The sequence below is a fragment of the Pongo abelii genome, chromosome 6 (genome assembly GCF_028885655.2).
Source record: "Pongo abelii isolate AG06213 chromosome 6, NHGRI_mPonAbe1-v2.0_pri, whole genome shotgun sequence".
Taxonomy (NCBI): Eukaryota; Metazoa; Chordata; class Mammalia; order Primates; family Hominidae; genus Pongo; species Pongo abelii.
Genome location: NC_071991.2, coordinates 57,394,755 through 57,415,839, shown reverse-complemented (window position 1 = coordinate 57,415,839; position 21,085 = coordinate 57,394,755). Strand labels below are relative to the sequence as shown.

At 35.5% G+C, this 21,085-nt stretch overlaps 1 protein-coding gene across 14 annotated transcripts in view; it reads left to right on the top strand.

The window, feature by feature from the left end:
* Positions 1 to 21,085, top strand: part of TAX1BP1 (Tax1 binding protein 1) — a 90,378-nt gene that overhangs the window by 3,893 nt on the left and 65,400 nt on the right. For all 14 annotated transcript variants that reach the window (XM_054559105.2, XM_054559103.2, XM_063725614.1 and 11 more), the window contains 2 exon segments: positions 3,134 to 3,302; positions 12,612 to 12,714. In XM_054559105.2, coding sequence (XP_054415080.1) covers positions 3,141 to 3,302; positions 12,612 to 12,714 — 265 coding nt within the window. In that variant the 5' untranslated portion in view covers positions 3,134 to 3,140.

Here is a 21,085-nt window from a genome sequence, read left to right as displayed (position 1 = left end):
GGAGTGAACCAGAGGAACTATGTGGGAATTAAAAATTTTATTATTTAAAATGGGTTGATTAATGACATAATTATATTTAGATTGCATTCATCCATGTAAACTTTTTAAATGATTAGTAGCTATATTGTAATTTAATAAGAAGAGTAAAAAATGACAAGGTACTGGAATGACTTTTGTAAAATATTTCTATAATTATAGCAATGAAATTTTAAAAAGATTGGAGTGTTGGAGAGAGATTAATGAAGGCCATTAATAGGATAATCACAAATTATTTTACGTTTCAGACTTGTAAACATTGTGAATACTATATTTTAAAGTGAAATACTAGTGTTTTCTATTAGAAAATGTGAAATTCAGGGGAGGGTTTAAAAATGGAATTTCTTGTTAATAGGGCTATTTAAAACAATAGAAATAATACATTTATATATACTTGTAAAAATTCAAACAATAAATTGATGTAAAATTTAAAATCCTGAAGTCTTCTTTTTACACACATCCCTTATAAGACTATTAACTCTATAGTGTATACTTCTTGAGTTCCTTTTGATGCATTTGTAAACATATACAAATACATATATGTATACCTATGTGCTATTTTGTAGCTCAAAAACTTCAGTGAACTAAAAGTATAAGGTTGGATTGTGGATTTTTAAAAAACTGTTATAATTGAGGTTAACACAAGTTTAAACACTTTTGCCTTGTTTTATAGAAAAAAAATAGTTACAGCTTTGTTGGTTTAATTTATTTTAGGAAATGACATGTTAAATTTTAAGAAAAAAGTATTATTCTTAATCAGCTTCTGATTAAAAACATGGGACGTTTATTCTAAGCTAGTATATCTTTCTTAAAGGAAGCGTGAATATTCACTCGCTTCATAGAAAAATATTATTCTCTTAATTCAGTTTTAGTAGTTGTATCTAATAGATGTTGGTTCAGTTGATTTAGCTATAGTTTCTTTTGTTGGTATCTTATAACCAATAGTGAGTTGGTTTTTTTTTTCTTTTTTTTTTAAAGAACTGGAATTGGTGTTTTTTTTTTTCCTTTGTGAAGCCACTGACTTGAAAAGAGATGATCATTAATGACTTCATTAGTATCATGACCTCCCTGGGAGCCCAAATTAGCTCAGACAACTCAAAGAAACAAAATAATAGAACTCTTCAGTTATTTTAGGCAGAGTTCTCCAGTGTTTGTAAATGCTACCTGTTCATTTTTCTGATGGCTTTAGGTTATCAGCTAGAGAGTATTCATAGTTAAGTCTTTCCATGAAATATGGTTGCTGGTAGCAAAGTCCCTTTATTAGTGCAGAGGTAAAGGAGGATTGCTACTGAATATACTTTTTACCTTGGAATGCTTTGCAAACCTCAGGTAGGGAGAGGCTGACAACTAGCCTGATACTCTACAGTGGTTTCCAGGTTCATGATTGACAGTCTCTTTTTGGGATATCCATTATATTCAGTAAAGCAGGACTTTGGCCATAACAGAAGCAGAGGTGACACAAGAAGAAAGTTGGTATTTTTTAAAGTGCTTATTATTACAAAACTTTAAAAATTTGCCTTAGTATTTCAAACAGGTCAGCAAAAGAAACACTTGTAAAAGCACACTGTTTTAGATCTTAGCAATAAGCCTTCTTACTAATGGCTAAAATATGAGTAGAGCCTTACTGCTGTGCTTGCTCTGTAGAAACTTCATTGATTTGTGAAGTAAATTAGATTAATTTGGTTAGCAAAAACCTTGCCCCAGTTTTCCCCATTATTACAGAGATGCCTGTTTTAATGACTCAAGCAAGTGTAGTCAGGACAGTCATAGTTTCTTATGTGTATTGTAGAATTAGTGATTGTACGGAGCCTGTGACAAACTGTACAGATTGCTTTTTTGCGTAAATCCTCATTTGTTTCTGTTTTCTCAAAAGTAGAGCACAAAATAGGGAAAACATTTGGATCTTGCAGTTTTTATAATCTACTTTCACCATTCATCTGCTATCCAGTGCCTTGGTGTTTACTAAGCCAGTGAGCGTTCATGAATCTCTAAGAGATTTTCAACAGTATGTATTTTATTAACACTACACTTTTATTTTTATTTTTAAATATAAGTTTATTTTAATCAGTAAACATGTGGAAAGGGTACGTGAATACTAGAAGTCAAGGTAGGATCATTGGACCTAGGATGAAATGATAGGTTTGTTATAGGTAGAGAAGAACAAATAGGCTGAGCCATTTCAACTAGACCAGCTAAAATTTTACATGGTTTGAGAGATTTGAACAAGCTTGTACCAGAAGCCCAAGAAGACAGGCTGGGTCTGGGATCTGTGGAAATGAGTGAGAGGTAGAAGTTGTTGGATAGTGGTTCTCTTTTCTGGTTGCATACAGGATTGAGATTACTTGGGGCGATGTAGGGGCAGGGCTATGTATATTTGTATACACACTCACAGACACACATGCACACACTCCCAGGCCCCAATCCCAAAAAGTTGTTGTCATCTATTTTTTTTTTTTTAAAGGCCCCTAATGATTCTAATGTGTAACCAGGGTTGAGAAATGCTGGTCCAGGGGATTAGAAGGGCAGGAATGTAGGCACAGAGATGTTAGCATCAGGTTTAGTTATAGGACCCCAAAACCTAGGGAGAGGGGAAGAGATGAATGGGATGGGCTAGGTTAGGGAGGAAAATGATGAAGCTCAAGGGTTCTACATAGGAAGGAAAAGTTAATTGACCCATAGCCAGTAAAATACTGACTTTTAACTGTTCTTGTTTCTGTTTCTTGGTGTTTGTTACTAGGAGCCAGCAGGTTTATATTGGCAGCGTGTGCAGGAAAACACCTCTGGTTCATTTGCTTTTGATTTAAATAGAAGCAGAGGGCTAGGCTTTCCAGGAGAGTTAATTTTTGGTTTTGGTTTTTTAACTTTTAAATGCCCATATAACTTTCTGAGCCAAATGGGTTTTAGTTATTTTTCCAGTTTGTCTGTATTTTTATATTTAATCATATTTTTAAGAAGTTCCAGTATTTACAAAGTATATATTTTCTTAATTATGACATGCAAATATTCATGAAACTTATATTAAATATTATGTATTTTCTAAAGGCATAAATTTATTCTTAGTTGGTATAATTTAACTTGTATGAATTTCTTGTTTCAGATTCACAATGACATCCTTTCAAGAAGTCCCATTACAGACTTCCAACTTTGCCCATGTCATCTTTCAAAATGTGGCCAAGAGTTACCTTCCTAATGCACACCTGGAATGTCATTACACCTTAACTCCATATATTCATCCACATCCAAAAGATTGGGTTGGTATATTCAAGGTAAGAAAGCTTTCTGAATGTGTTCTCCATGTAAACACTTATAATTTTCTTTTAAAACAGATTGATAAGTAGGTTGTACTTGCCTTGTCTTAACTCTGCATTAAGACTCATTTTTGTAAACATCACCATGAAATATTTAACAGTGGGGAGTAGATAAAATGAATGTTTGGAACTCCATTTCACCAGATTTTCCTCTCCCTGATCAAAAAGTTTACCTTCACTTAAGGACTTGTGAAAATTTTTTCAGAATCTTCTTTTCCTATTTTCTCCATTCATTACAAAGAAAAAAAAGATCTTTTTCTTTGGGTTCTTATATTATTTACCATTTTTTCCAGTCATTTGAAATAAATTTTATACAGCTTGACAGCCATGTTATTATCCCTTCTACTGTCCTGCATGGCTTAAATATTGCTCAGATTGTATTACATGATTTTAAGAGTATTCTGTTTGTATTACACAGTTTTAAAGTATTCTGTTTAACATGACTGAATAGTAAACTCTTTGATGGCAGGAGTTCCAGTTCTTATGTTTTACCAGTGATTTTGTATAATACTTTCTTGAAAATAAAGGTGATCATTACAGTGGTACACCTCACTGTGCAGGACTTTTTCTGGCAATTTTAACTCTTCAAAATGTAGTGGAAAACCAAAACATAAGAATGTCCTCTGAGCAGTCAAAATAATGTCATGAATGTCCAAACAGTAAAACACATTCACTTTTCTCCTGTGTTATTCTGTAGTCTTCCTCAGAATCAGTTTGTTTTATTTTAGTTAAGATTTTTATGGGCTTGAAATTTTGATTGTCTAATCTGTATAAAGTTAAACAACAAGGAAGAAAGAAATGAATAGCTGCTAGAAATTAGGCACATTGAAAGTGTCTAGAAGTAAAAGTCCAGCCTGACGGGAAGGCAGAAAAACATTTGGACAAAACAAAGTTTTGGCATTTAATGACTTAGTTCCTTTCTTTGAATTCCTCACTTCTTGATGTTTCTGAATACAACATAATAGTTATTTGCTATTTACTTTTTGTGTCAGTTTTTTAGGCTTGTCAAATCCCAAAATGGAGAAACATTCATTGTAACAATTTTATGAAATCAGTAGTAGTTTTTAAATTTTATTTCTTATTTTTTGAGACAGGGTCTTATTCTATCATTCAGGCTGGAGTGCAGTGGTGGGATAGTGGCTTACTGCAACCTGACCTCCTGGGCTCAAGTGATCCTTTCCCCGCAGCCTTCCAAATAGCTGGAATTATAGACGCAACACCACGCCTGGCTAATTTTTAAATTTTTTGTAGAGACAGGGTCTCACTATGTTGCCTAGGCTGGTTTTAACTTCCTAGGCTTAAGTGATCCTCCTGTCCCAGCCTCCCAAAGTGCTGGGATTATAGGTGTGAGCCACCGCACCTGGCCTCAGTAGTAGTTTCGATTTTATGGAAGATACTGGTATCAAGTTAAAGATACTGATTGAGAACTGATGTTTTCTGTAGTAACAGAGCAGAGAGGAAGAAAACAGAAATGTGACTGAGGAAAAAGAAGGGCATTTCCAGCAGGAAAATGGTACAGGTTGAACATCCTAAATCTGAAAATCTGAAATCTGAAATGCTTTAAAATCCAAAACTTTGAATGCTGACATGATGTGCAAAGGAAATGCTCATTGGAACATTTTATGTTTTGGATTTGGGATGCTCAACCAGTAGGTATAATGCAAATATTCCAAAATCTGACAGATTTAGAAATCCAAAGCACTTCTGGTCTCAAGCATTTCGGATAAGGGATACTGAATCTGTATAAGCAGAGGCTCAGAGGTAGGAATGTTCATGAGAATGAGTAAGTCAGTTTAACTAGAGCATAAGCTTCAGTTAGGGAAGTTGTGGGAGATGAGATTGGAGATAAGTTTCATTCTGTCTATGGAAGACCTTCAGTGTTAGACAGTTTATGGACTTTTTTCTAAAGGGCAGTGGGAAGTCTTTGTATATGTATAGGTTGTTTGAAAAAGTATGTTTCAGGAAGATGAATTATTACCTTTTTCCTGCAGACTACTTGTTTATTTCTTATATTTTTTCATTTTTTTAAAGCCAAAAGCCTGTGACTTTCCCTTCACATCCAAACAATCAGTTCTAACCATTTTATTGCTTACATATTTCTAAATCCTTACTATCACTAGTTCATGCCTTCCATATTTTTTACCAAGACTATTGCAATAGGTCAGCTGTTTTACCCACTTTCATTCTTGGCCTCTAACCTTTGTTTTTTAACTGCTCTATATAAGCTGTAAAATGGAAACCTGAACATGTCTTTCTGTTGTTTGAAACTCTTCATTGGTTCTTCATCATCTATAGAATAATGCCAAGACCAAATAACCTAGAGCCATACAGGGCTCCTGTATAAGATTTTATTTCCAGCTTCAGTTTTGGTCATTCCTGCTGCTGCCTTTTTGCTTTGGCAGTGCTAAACTATACTTCTTTCATTGTGCACTTTAAGGATTGTAAGTTTTCTCTCAGCAAAAAAGAAAAGAAAATCTTCTTTTTAATTCCCTTTCCATCCTTTTTGCCAGCATAAAACTTTAAAACTCAATAGGAAGTTCAGGCATGTAGTAAAAATTTCAGGTAATACAGGAAGGCTCAAGGAAGAAAATAATCATGCTTAACACTTTTACCTACTGTTAACTATTGTTAACATATTGGTATATAGCTACATGTAATAAAATTACAAATAATTATACACATGCATAATGTGTGTATAATAAATATATACACTACTGATGCATCATAGTGTGTGTATATATTCATTGAACCAGTTTCTTACTATTGGAATTTACATTGTTGCTAAATGCTTATCATTAACACTTAATAAAGATCTCTAGCTATCTTTATTTTGTCTACTTATTTCATAAGGTAAGTTCTTGGAAGTAGAATCACCATGTTTATGGCATTGTATGTTTTTAAGCACTTTATGTGTACTGCAAATTGCCCTCTAGAGTGATTTTGATAGACACCATATTGACAAGCAGGCAGGAAGAGAGTGCCTGGGTAGCAATTGTAAGGGAGGAGGAATGAAGATGGGAAAGTAGTATGCTTGAGAAAGTGTTAAGGAATTTGATTTGCCTGGGACACCTATCAATTAAAAATTTATTATTATTTTTTTTTAGAGACGGGGTTTTGCCATGTTGCCCAGGCTGGTCTCGAACTCCTGGGCTCAAGCGATCCACCCGCCTCAGCCTAAATAAGTGCTGGGATTGCAGACGTGAACCACCGTGCCCAGCTACAAATACCAGTTTTAGAAGATGAATGGGAAAGGTTAGTTTGGATCATGTTGTAGATTGTTTTAATATTTGAGGGATAGTTTTTAAGTAAGGAGTAATAAAGTTTAGAAGTGAAGCTTAATCTTATAGTGCTGAGTAAGATAAATTGGAATTCGAAGGGAATGGAGGCAAAGAGAACGTTTAGACTATCCTAATTTTCTATGTGAGATAATGAAAGCCTAAAGTGGAGAAGGAAGTAAGTTGTGTGTAATAATCCATAAGTAGAATTCATAGGATATGTCAACAGTCAATTGAATTAGAACTGGCACTCATTCTATGGCATCTCAGTAAGGAGGAGCAAGGTCATATGTGAAAAGTTGGGGAGGGCTTGAGTATAGATAATTGGCCTTGCTACTGTGGAAGAATGTCATAGGGAATTGGAGTGGCTTAACCAGAAGATTACTAAGCAGCAATTTTATGACTTTTTCCAGAGAGATTCAGCATCTGGAGTTGTGTCAACAGTGCCAGAAGTGGCTGTCATTCAAATTGGGTGTTGGAAAAGGGTGGGAATGGGAAGGGAAGTTAAGAGGACAAAGGATACTATGGTGGTTTCGAGTACATTATTGAGATGATTGACTGATAGTGAAGTCCAGGTTGGGTAGGGAAATGAGTGAAGCCAAACAAGGGATATAGACCAGTTGGACGTTTTTGTTCCTTTTAGTTTTTTTACTCCCTCTGCAGTATTGATTGATTAGTTTTAATTATAACGAAAATAAACATATAACTTATGTTTATTATTTTATACATTCACCTCTCATCTGAGCATTATACTCCCTATTTTATAGATGAGGGAACTGAGGTCCAGAGAATAAAGTGACTTGTTCAAAGTTATCCATTATACGTTGGAGCTGAGATTTGAACCTTATGTAAATTGGCATTCAATAATTATTCTCTGGTTGTTTGGTTAAGTGAGAGATCTGATTATTCAAAATTAACAAGAGTTGCTAATAAGTTCAGCATGGATTTTCTTTAGTGACAGAATTGAAGTAAAATTACAGGAAAAGATTTAGAACTACACCTGATGCAGGCTGGGCACAGTGGCTCACGCCTGTAATCCCAGCACTTTGGGAGGCTGAAGTGGGCGGATCACTTGAGGTCAGGAGTTTGAGACCAGTCTGGCCAAAATGGCGAAACCCTGTCTCTACTAAAAATACAAAAATTAGCCGGGTGTGGTGGTGCATGCTGGTAGTCCCAGCTACTCAGGAGGCTGAGACATGAGTATCGCTTGAACCCAGGAGGTGGAGGTTGCAGTGAGCAGAGATTGTACCACTGCACTCCAGCCTGGGCGACAGAACGAGACTCCGTCTCAAATAAAAAAACAAAAAGAACTGCACCTGATGCCATCTCTTTATTATTAAACCAACATTAATTGCAGTAAAATATTATATGTTACATTATATTTGAGTTTTGTTCCGTTTTGTGTTTATGAATTTGATTTGGTCTTAGTTGTATAAGTACATAAGCATGAGGAATTGGTGTATGTTTAGATTTATGCTTAGTACAAATTAAATTACCTTACAGTTAAAGACCCCCAGTGGATACCTGAAATTACAGGTAGTACTGAACTCTATTTACACTCTACTTTTCTGATACAGTCATACCTATGATAAAGTTTAATTTATAAATTAGGCACAGTAAGAGTTAACAACAATAACTAAAAATAGAACAATTATAACATGAAATTGTTATATTACCTGATACCTGGCCCCCATCATTAGCAACTCTGTTGCTAATTTTGAATAATCAGATTTTTCACTTAAACAGCCAGAGTAAAAGTTATGTGAATGTGCTTTCTTTCACTCTCAAAATATCTTATTGTACTATACTTATTTTGGGGTCTTGGTTGACCTTAGGTAACTAAAACCACACAAAGTGAAACCTTAGATAAAGGATGACTACTGTAGTAACATTAAAGGTCCATGAGTTTTTGTTTTTTAAACTTTAGAGTCTTAGAATTCTCACATCTCCGAGATACTGTTCTAATTGGAATTCTCACATCTCCGAGATACTGTTCTAGTTGAGGAAACTGGAAGTGCAAAGTGGTCATGTGATATGTTCAGAGTCACATTGCTAATGCATGACATGTCCTATACTAGACAAACAAAACCTCCCTGTAAGGTACTGTTTTCACTGCATCCTGCTGTCAAGCACATCAAAAACTAAGTTGCCTGATTAGAAGGTGGATCTAAACAGTGATTTTATGCTTGAATATCCTGTTTCAAGCTTTTGTTTCTTTGTTCCTTGTTTTTCCTTTTCAAATTTTTTTCCTCCTTCTTCTGTTTTCCTGCCTTGGTCTCCCCTTCAGTCCTGTCTCATTCCACTCATTTTCTGTTTTTAAAAAAAGTCCTCTGGTTATAAAAAAAAATTACAATTATATTATAATATATATAATATATAAATATTTATAATTATACTTATTTATAATTATAAAATTAAAATGTCCTACAATCCCACTACCAAAGTATATCCCTACCTAATATCAATGGTTAGCGCTGTTAATGTTTTAAGTATTTCCTTCCAGCGTTGTTTTATTAATGGAAGGAGACTTTCAGTCTTTTTTGTTTTTTGTTTTTGTTTTTGTTTTTTGAGACAGAGTCTCGCTCCGTCGCCCAGGCTGGAGTGCAGTGGTGTGATCTCAGCTCACTGCAACCTCCACCTCCTGGGTTCACGCCATTCTCCTGCCTCAGCCTCCTGAGTAGCTGGGACTACAGGCACCTGCCACCACGCGCGGCTAATTTAAAAAAATTTTTTTTATTTTTAGTAGAGACGGGGTTTCACCGTGTTAGCCAGGATGGTCTCCATCTCTTGACCTCGTGATCCTCCCACCTCAGCCTCCCAAAGTGCTGGGATTACAGGCGTGAACCACCCCGCCTGGCCTGTCTTTTTTCTAATGCATGTATTTTGAATGTTGCTGGCATATCTCATGCCTTTTTTAATGCCTTGATTTTTTCACTTAATCACTTACAATTAGTTCTGTACCATTTTATCTCATTGAGGAATTTATTCTGTTTATGATATTTCTCTGTTGAATCAATGTTGCATACTCCCTGTGTATATCTAGGCATTTTTGCAGTCATTTTTTTCCTAAAGGAACTTTTCTAGTAACATGATTATTAGAAGCTACATTGTATACAGAAGAAGGAAAATGAATGCTCCTACCCATTGTACTCCTACCTTCCCCAGTGATGTCTGTTGTTATATGTTTCTGGATTAGAAAAATTCATAGGCTCATTTGATACTTTTTTATGGGCTTTTTTTCCTCACTTAATTATATGTCTTGGGAATCCTCCTATATCCATATGTAATCAGCTCATTTATTTTCAGTGCCTTTCCTACTCCAAGGCTTGTCTCCCTTTATTCATCTCCAAACATCAGTCCCCTCTTCTCTGTTTATTTCTTTCTTTCTCATATGCTTTCCTCATCCTAATGTTTCTGTCGTTTTCTCAGTGTTTCTCCAGGATTTATTATCTTGATTTTTTTCTAGGTAACTTTGATGTCATTCTGGTCTTCTGTATGTTCTTTCTCAGAATTTCCTTTATGATCAAAACTTATCCAACATGTTTTTCTGAAATGTTAATCCTATTTAAAAGGAACACATTGTGGCTTTCTCCCTTCTCTGTCACCCTTGTTTAATTTCCATTTTCTCATTTATTTTGCTGTTGCAGTAGTAACAAGAATGATGCCCACTGCTGTTGTAGTTCTTCAAACTAAAGTATGTGACATACTCATTGCTTTAGTTTCTTTCTTAACATACGTACAGCCTCCAGTGGTATCTGTGACTACAATTAACTGGTTAACTAGATTCAGGTATATCTCCTAGAAGCAACGTATTTTGGCAGTTTTAGATAACTGGCTATTTTGTCCCATTGTCCGAAGTGTCGCCATGTTCTCCCTGCCATTTTTCAATGTTTGAAAATTGCTGTTATCAACTTTAAGTGTAATAATTTTCTTTACACTTGGTAATGGTGGACTAAAAGACAAGATTTCTTGCATTTCAGTGTGTCCTGTAGCATTGAGCAGCAAGTTCTAGCCCGGTGACCAGGAAAATAAAACAGAGAATCAACGTTTGGTTTGGACACATTATGGTTTATTGACTCTTCTAATTAGATTTATTATTATTGCAGTGGACTCCTACATAATTTCCTGATGTTCATCTTTTGTGTTCCTTTCAGTATTGTCCACTCTAGCATACTTTCATGCGGGAGCTTAGATATAAGACAGTTACATCCCAAAGGAGCCCATTCTTTGTATCTTTCCAGGTTGAGAGACTTCTACATTTATTTTTTATGTATGCCCAACATGCCCCTCTCTAAGTGACTTAAGAACTATTGTTTAGTTTTAGTTTTCCTTACTCAAAAGCAGTTTGAAGTGTAGTTCTATATTTCTGACTTTTTACTCAGGATTGTATCTTGCCCCCAACTTCTTGGTAGGCTCAGTTCTCAGGCTGCTAACAAGCACTTATGTGATAGGCACTATGCTAGATACAGGGATGATCTCATTTAATACGGACACAACCTTTTGAGACTGTTTTTGTTATCAGAGGAGAAAATGGAAATGAATAACTTTTCCAAAACCATACAGCTAGCAAATTATCTTTTCTGGTATTCTGACCTCACACCCTATGCTCTTAGTTATTACAAAATGCTACACCTATAATAACTACCACTCATGGAGTGTTTGCCATGGATTAGGCACTTCAGATGCTGCTTTTAGGTTCATTATCTAATTTAATTCTTCCATCAACTGTGAAAGGAAAAATGGGCTCAAACAGATGAGGTAAATGACTTGTTCACTGATTCCTCAGGTTTCATATCTGTAAAGAGATGAATAGTGTCAAATGTTTTTTACCTTGACACAGAACAAAGTAAATTGCAAGATTTGTCCCAGCATGCAGATACACCAGAAGCCAAATTTTGTGAAACACTTACCCTTAATATACTCCAGTACTTTCTCTTCTATGTAATTACAAAATAAATGCCAGTCATGAACCACTAAATTGGTTTATCACTTCTTACTGAGTTGTAACCTGTAGTTTTAACCATTCCTTTGGAGGCTAAAGGTGACTAAGGTTAGTTCAGCTTCGGTATTCTGTTGTCTACAATCAGGCCAATCAGAATCATAGAACATGTATAATCTAACCTTGTGGCTGATGCATAAATTTTTGTAATATTACTAGCAAATGGATATCTAGTACCTGTTTTAAACATCTCCAGTTTTCAATATTTAACATGGTATAGTCCATCTGGAAAATATGGATTGAGATATGTATATATTCATGTTGTGAGTAGAAAATGTGTTAGCATTAGGTGAGACATGGGTGGTCTGTTTGTGCATATATAAACATCTTGGTGCTGAAGGTCTTTTTACAAAATTTGCCAATTGGCTGCAGGTAAGACTTGCCAAAGATGAGAGATTAGTGAATTTAGTGGATTTAGGGGGAGGCAGATGTCTAAGTAAAACAAATAAAACACTTAAATTGGAGGTATAAATTAAGTTTTTTGAATTTTGATATATCTGAAAATTCTTCAGAGGTGAGTTTGTAATGCATGTCTAATGTTTTAAATATTAATTTTCTTTAGTCTATAACTCCCTCAGTTGTTGAAGCTACTAGACATTCAGTATGTGCCACCTTTGAAAATAATACTCTGTGGTCAATAAAAAATAAATAACAAGTATTTAAAAACTCACTGTGTTTAGTGAAATTACATTTTAATCAAAACACGTTTTTATATTTGATCATATGGATAGTTAGATTATCCTTGAGAGATTGGATAGCAAATTGCATTCTAATATAGTAGAAACTCTACTATTCAATTTATGTAGATTTTTATAGCATTAGGCTGTAGTTTAATTTAGAAATAATTTGACATGCTTGTTAAAATACTCATGATTTGTAAACATATTAAATGTATATTTTAACTGTAAAATACAATAAATAAACAATATGCTGTATGAGCCTAATATTAAACTATTTGCTTATAAATCCGCCTTTTTTGTTATTTCCCTTTAGGTTGGATGGAGTACTGCTCGTGATTATTACACGTTTTTATGGTCCCCTATGCCTGAACATTATGTGGAAGGATCAACAGTCAATTGTGTACTAGCATTCCAAGGTAAGGACTGAAAACTGCAGAACTCAATGAAACTAGATGTCTTATTGCCATTAAAGATGTTGTACTCCATTGTAATGATTTGTTCAGGTATCTCCAGGGTACCAAAGTTGAATTAATTAGTGTCTTTGCTTAGCAAAAGCCCTAAGAATGTAACTGTCTAGTGTAGGCCACATGATATTTTATGTAGACATTTAAAAGTTATTGGTTGTTGTCTTAACTTTCACTGAAGAGTGGGTTTCTTTTTAGATACTAATTTTTGGGGATTTTTTTTCAAGTGAGAAAACAATACAATAGTAATAACAGATATTAGAATAATGTAACAAAAAAAGGTGAGGAAAATAGTCCAGATGAAAACCACAAACATGATTAACAGAACTTACAGTTATTTGAATTCTGTCATGTGTAAGTTCGTTTATTATAAAATGATAAAGTAATATAAAATTCATTTTTGTGTTAGCTTGGCATTATTTACAAAATTTAAAAAATACTCTTATTCAGGTAATTCTGACATATGCTACAATGTGGATGAACACTGAAGATGTTATGATAAGTCAAATAAGCCAATAACAAAAAGAAAAATACTGTATAATTCCACTATATGAGGTACTTAGAGTAGGGATAGACACAGAAAGTAGAATGGTGGTCCGCAGGCCATTCAGGTTCCCTCAAGGGAGGAATGGGGAGTTATTGTTTAATGAGGGTAGAGAGTTTCAGTTTTAAAAGATGAGAACAATTTTGGAGATAATAGTGGTGGTGGTTGCACAACAATATGAATGTGCTTAACATTGAACTATACACTTTAAAATGCTTGAGATAGTAAATTTTATGTGTTTTTTACCACAACTTAAAAACTTGAAAAAAAAAAAAAACACTTATTCAGAGATCTATCAAAGAATTTGCTGCAGAGTAATTTTGTATTGTAATTGTACTGACTTTAGGATTGTATTAAACTGAATTCTTACCCTTGTGTATGTCATAGATTTCTTTTGGTCTGGTGAAGTTTATGGACTCTGTCTCAGAATAATATTTTAATGTGTATAAAATAAGACATAAAATTGCAAAGAAAACCAATTATATTGAAATAATTAAAATATCACAGTAACAAATTTTTGATATATTAATACGTGTGCTTCAAAATCTGTGTGTTAACAAGATGTATTTTATTGGCAGATTTAATCACTGCCATGATTTCCAAGTAAGATAACATTGAGATACCTGTAACAATTGTAATGTGGTATTAACATATAAGTAATTCCTGTTAGTGACAAAAATCACAAATACTGATAATAATCAAAGTACATGCTAAAATTTTAGTTAGATGTTAGTAAAAATAAAAATATAATGTTTTTCTCCATTAAAGTTGATGGATGACCTGAATTTTCTTTATCCTTTAACCCCAGGTTGAACATTCCCTAAAACTGCCTCTTTGCTATTGAGAACTTTATTTGCCTTTATGTTTAAAAAAAAAAAAAAATTCTAGGACTTTATTGCTTTCCCCTGGGCCTGGCTATTAATAATTAAGACTTTTTCCTCTTATCTTTAAGCAATGGGCTCTGTTAAGAATGTTCTTATGTTAGCAGAAAGAAGTTTACATTGTATGAATCATTACTTTAAAAAAATGTGCTCGGGATTATGAGATGAATGATTTAAAATAAAGTTTATTGTTTCACACATTTTCACATATTTTAATGCAATTTAAAAATTTTATAAATCTTTTTTTTTTTTTTTTGAGGTGGAGTCACACTGTGTTACCCAGGCTGGAGTGCAATGGTGTGATCTCAGTTCACTGCAATCTCTGCCTGCTGGGTTCAAGCGATTCTTGTGCCTCAGCCTCCAGAGTAGCTGGAACTACAGGTGCTCGCCACCACGCTTGGCTGATTTTTGTATTTTTAATGGAGACGGGGTTTTGCCATGTTGGCCAGGCTGGTCTCAAATTCCTGACCTCAGGTGATTCACCCGCCTTGGCCTCCCAAAGTGGTGGGATTACAGGTGTGAGGAACCATGCCTAGCCCTAAATCTTTAAAATGAAACCCCAAATCATTTCTCCCTTATCGGATCTGGTTTACCATCTTCAGAATGTTAAAAATTAAATTTGTTTTAACAAACTAAAAGAAAAACCTCTAAAAAACCAAATTATAATAAAATATTTATTTAATGAAAATACTTTGTTAGCATGCAAATGCTTACTTCAGAAAGGAACCAAAAAACAGTTTGAATTTGGGATAAACATTTCTAGTATTATTTATTTTAGAATTTTTTTTTTTTTTTGAGATGGTGTCTTGCTCTGTCTCCCAGGCTGGAGTGCAGTGGCGTGATCTCGGCTCATTGCAAGCTCCGCCTCCTTAGTTCACACCATTCTCCTGCCTCAGCCTCCCAAGTAGCTGGGACCACAGGCGCCCGCCACCATGCCTGGCTAATTTTTTTTGTATTTTTAGTAGAGATGGGGTTTCACCGTGTTAGCCAGGGTGGTCTTGATCTCCTGACCTTGTGATCTGCCTGCTTCAGCCTCCCAAAGTGTTGGGATTACAGGCGTGAGCCACCGCACCTGGCCGAAAAATTTTTACAGTGATCCCTCCCTTGAGTTTCAGTCAGTTTTCGTTATAGTCGCTAAGAGAGAGCATCAGCCTGTTTTAAGGGCAGCATAACTTGGAGCCTATGGACATAGCTTTGGTATAGTGATTTCCAAACTTAACTGTAATTTGGAATCACCTGAGTGCTTTAAGACACACAGAAATTTATGTCCCACCTCCAGATGTTGTGATTTAATTGGTCTGTGGTATGGCCTGGGTTTTAGAATTTTGAAAAGATCAACAGGTGATTCTGTTACGTAGAAGTTTGGGAACCAGTGGCATGGCAGACAGTTTTCAGCAAATAATTGTTAACATTATCTGATTGATATGGTCTTATCTAAGTTAAAATGTCCTGTTTTTTTATCAGGCAATATCTGACTTGGATTTTGGTGACATGTGCAGAGCAGCCTTCTAAAATAACTAGGCTCAGATTAATCAGCTTCAGATGGTTTAATTTTAAAAAATTAACATACTTTTTTGGAGCAGTTTTAGGTTTACAGAAAAAATTGAATGAAGAGTAGAGTTCTCTTGCAATCCCTTACACCACCCTTCCCTGCTTTCCTTAATTTTAACATCTTGTGTGCTCCATTTGTTATGATTGATGGACCAATATTAATACACTATTATTGTCTGAGTTCATAGTTTACATCAGGGTTCACTGTGTGATGTAAATTCTGTTGATTTTGATGAATGTATGAAGACATATACCTATTGTTGCAGTATCATAAAGAACAATAACTTCACTCCCCTAAAATTCTCCTGTGTCCCACCAACTCATCTCTCCTTCCCTCCTGGTAAAACCCGGCAACCAGTGATGTTTTACTGTCCCTGCAGTTTTGCCGTAAAATGTCATAGAGTTGGAATCATATGATATGTAGTCTTTTCAGATTGGCTTCTTTTACTTAGCAACATGCGGTTAAAATTCCCTCATGTCTTTTAGTGGTTTGAATAGCTCATTTCTTTTATTACTGATTAATATTCTATTGAATGGATGTATCATAGTTTATTAATCTGTTGAAGGAGATCTTGGTTGCTTCCACGTTTTGGCACTTACCAATAATGCTGCAATAAACACTCTTGTGCAAGTTTTTGTGTGGATGTAAGTTTTCATTTCATTTGAGTAAATACCAGGGAATGTAATTAATTAATTGTATAAGAGCATGTTCAGTTTTGTAGGAAGCTGCGAAACTGTCTTCCAGAGTGGCTTGTACCATTTTATATTCCTACCTGCAATGAATGATGAGAGTTCCTGTTGCTCCACATTTTCAGCAGCATTTGATGGTGTCATTGTTTTGGATTTTGGTGGTCTGTTTGTTTAAAAACTTTTTTTCACTTTATTCTGAATTTTTCATATGTTTGGTCTAAACATTAATTGGCAATGTGAGTTCATGGAACTTGCATATATAAAGAAATTTCCTTATGTTCTGTGCCAGGAAACCAGTATGCAGAGGATAAAACTTGTAGTGTAATATGGGCACTGATTTAGGTCCTCATAGATGTTTTTTGGATAAGGAAACGTTATAAGTTATATACGTAGTTTATCTTTTAGTAGCCTTTTTTAGATAATAAAATTTAGGTGTGTATTGGAACCAGTTTTGTTACATTTAAAACTTCTTTCCTGAAAGCTGTTGGTTTATTTTTAATCATTTTTATTGTGATTGGTTTCCTCTTAAAAAATAAGTTAACTGCCAGGTTAACTTATTTTTTAAGTGGTGACTCACACCTGTAATCTCAGCTGTTTGGGAGGTTGAGGCAGGAGGATGGCTTGTGACCAGGAGTTAGACACCAGTGTGGGCAACATAGTGAGACTCCATCTGTTGAAAAAAAAGTTACTCAATTTGTTATAGTGACTATTGCATTTGTTTATTAGGGACTTAGGAGTAAGTTGAAAAGTGGTTAAAACATATAGAGAGAAAAGCATCCAGTTTATTTCTGTTAATACTTTAAAAACATTTTTGGGCCAGACGTGGTGGCTCACGCTTGTAATGTTAGCATTTTGTGAGGCCAAGGAGGATGGATTGTATGAGCCCAGGAATTTGAGACCAGCCTGGGCAACTTGGCAAAACTTCATCTCTACAAAAAATACCCCCAAAATTAGTCAGGCATGGTGGTGTACACCTAAAGTCCCAGCTACTTGAGAGACTGAGGTGGGGAGGATCACTGAAGCCCAGGAGGCTGGGGTTGCGGTGAGCCGAGATTGTACCACTTCACTCCAGACTGGGTGACAGAGCGAGACCCTGTCTCAAAAATTCGTGGGCACTAAGCCTAAATGCAATATGTTTTACAAGTTTCTGAAAATTCAACAGTTCATTTTTATTTTGAATTTTGAAATTCAGAAATAAAAGCATCTCCCTGCCTAGAACTTTTTTGTTATATAAGGAAGTCAGGGAAAGCTTAGTCATTGAATATTAGAGTTATAGAAGGGCTTTCAAGCATAATGCAAATCACATTGCTCATTTTGTGGATGAGTCATGAGAATCCTGAAATGCAAAACCCAAAACATCTAACAATACCTAAGCGTGATTGTTTTCCTAAATGAACCCTTATTTATTTATTATAATCTTGTTGGATACTAAAGTCACAGTCTGTAAAATTTGACTCGAAAATTTAGTTTTCACTTTTTCCCATTTTATTTTCAGTATCCATCTGACAGGTTTTTCCAGGCAGCTTTAAATTGCAGCTCTGAATAATTATGTCTATCTCAAATGGTTTTGAACCATATTTTTTAGCAGTTTATTTTAGTGAAGTTTTTGTTTTTTAAAGAATCAGACCTTGAGGCTGGGCACGGTGGCTCACACCTGTAATCCCAGCACTTTGGGAGGCCGGGGCGGGTGGATTACCTGAGGACAGGAATTCAAGACCGGTCTTGCCAACATGGTGAAACCCCATCTCCACTAAAATACAAAAGAATTAGCTGGGCGTGGTGGTGTGCGCCTGTAATTCCAGCTACTCGGGAGGCTGAGGCAGGGGAATTGCTTGAAGCAGGGAGGTGGAGGTTGCAGTGAGCCGAGATCAGGCCACTGCACTCCAGCCTGGGTGACAGAGCGAGACTCCGTCTCAAAAAAAAAAAAAAAAAAAAAAGAATCAGACATTGAATACCTGGTTTGTACAGTTTCTAATGTCTTGATGCCAGAGCTGATTAATTATGCTATATATTTGTTTTGTAGTTAAGCTTTTAAATAAGCCTAGTGGCTATTTGGAAGTTGGTATGAATTAGTAAGTTTTTAGTAGATATTAGGAGGGTGGATTTTTAAAAACTTGAAAAATGTATGTTGCCGGATACATGTCTATGATATTTATTTAAACATTGTTTTTTTTTTTTTTTAGTATTTATTGATCATTCTTGGGTGTTTCTCGGAGAGGGGGATGTGGCAGGGTCATAGGATAGTAGTGGAGAGAAGGTCAGCAGATAAACACAGGAACAAAGGTCTCTGGTTTTCCTAGGCAGAGGTCCCTGCGGGCTTCCGCAGTGTTTGTGTCCCTGGGTACTTGAGATTAGGGAGTGGTGATGACTCTTAAGGAGCATGCTGCCTTCAAGCATCTGTTTAACAAAGAACATCTTGCGCCGCCCTTAATCCATTTAACCCTGAGTTGACACAGCACATGTTTAAACTTTGTATTTTGAAGTAATTTTAGATGTAAAGAAAACTTGCAAAAGTAGTACACAGAATTTCTGTATGCCCTTTGCCCAGCTTCCTGTCATGTGAGCATCTTACATGACCATGGTACATTTATTTAAGAAAACAATAGTTTAACAGTGGTACAGTACTATTGACTAAAGTACAAACCTTACTCAGATTTCACCAGTGTTTCCATTACTGTTCTTTTTCTGTTCTTAGATCCAGTCTCTAATCCCTCTTTGTATTTGTCATGTTGTCTTAGTCTCCTTGGTTTCTGCCTCATCTTTCATAACCTTTACTTTCTTGTAAAGTACTGTTAGCATTTTGTGGTGTTGTTTGTTTTGGTAGCTTGTCTCTCATCTTGGTTTTGCTTGATGTTTTCTCACGATTAGATTGAAGTTATGCGTTTTTGGGAAGAATGCCATAGAAACAGTACTGTACCTTTCTCAGTACATTTTATCAGGGAGTATGTGATGTCCATACATCTTATTACTGGTTATAATAATCTTGATCGTTTGTTTAAGATTGTGTCTTCTGGATTTCTCCACTGTAAATAAAGTTATTATTTTTTTTCCTTGTAATTAACGAATATTATGAGGGAGCTACTTTGAGACTGGAAATATCTTGTTTCTCCTCATATTTTCAGCCACTAATTTTAGTATCCCTCTGTGCATCTTGCCTACGATTATTGCGGTGTTTGTCTAATGAAGTTTATTACTTGTATATTTATTAGTTGATCATTACGTTAGAAAGAATTTTTTTCTTCTCCATGGAATCATTAATTTCTTCTGTGAAATAAAGTCTAATACCATATTTTTTTTGTTACTTAAATTGTTTCAGCTTTAGCCATTGGAGCTTTTCAAGTGGGCTCTTGTATTTTTTTTGACATGCTCCACCCCTCTCTTAATTCCTTTTTGTGGACTGCTACTTTGCTTTAAAACGCCACAAGAATTTCTCTTATCTTATAGATTGTCTGCCTCTCCTCTCTTTTTTTTTTTTTGAGATGGAGTCTCGCTCTGTTGCTTAGGCTGGAGTGCAGTGGTGCAATCTCGGCTGACTGCAACCTCCGCCTCCCGGGTTCACGCCATTCTTCTGCCTTAGCCTCCCGACCAGCTGGGACTACAGGCGCCCACCACCACGCCCAGCTAATTTTTTGTATTTTTAGTAGAGACAGGGTTTCACCTTGTTAGCCAGGGTGGTCTCCATCTCCTGACCTCGTGATCCGCCTGCGTCGGCCTCCCAAAGTGCTGGGATTACAGGCATGAGCCACTGTGCCCAGCCTCTCCTCTCTGTTTCTAAGGAGAAAAGCCAGCTGTTTTTTAAAGAGTGAAATCAGGTGAAGTAGGTATAATAACTGAGGCTGAAAATTTCAAGACATGAAAGAACAGCAGGTGTAGTGGTTATAGCTTTTGGGGTAGATATTAATAAGGTAAATATATTCATCTTTGTTTATTCATTTCACAATTATTGAATGTTTCCTTTTTACAAGTCATTGTGGGGAATTCTGAATTTTTTAATATGTATGCGCACAAATATGTACATATATATGTGCCCTCAATGTGTGTGTGTGTGTGTGTGTGTGTGTGGTATCTATGGTGTTTTTGAGGTCTGATGTAGTTGTAAGGCATGTACATAGTAACTAGTAATGTAGTAACGTTAGGTTTACTGTGGAGGTATGTAGTTTTTACATTTGATCTTAGCCAAAAAGGCTGAGAAGTGAAAGGAGATATTTATTTTTTAATGTAAAAAGTACTATGTGAGCTTTGATGGGGAGGCAAAGATTAATTTTAAGTTATAATAATCCAGCAGAATTTAAAATGGGATAACAAATTGAAGAAAGAAGGGGGCAAATATTGAACACATTATTCTAGATACTATAAATATATTATCTATTTGTTAATATTTTGGATCTCTGAGACAGATGGCCCCTTTTTTCTTTTTAAAAAATTTTTTTTGGGATGTAGTTTTGCTCTTCTTGCCCAGGTTAGAGTGCAGTGGCACAATCTCGGCTCATTGCAACCTCCACCTCCCAGGTTCAAGTGATTCTCCTGCCTCAGTCTCCCGAATAGCTGAAATTACAGGCATGCGCCACGACAATGTTGATCAGGCTAGTCTCAAACTCCCAACCTCAGGCGATCCACCTGCCTCAGCCTCACAAAGTGCTGGGATTACAGGCGTGAG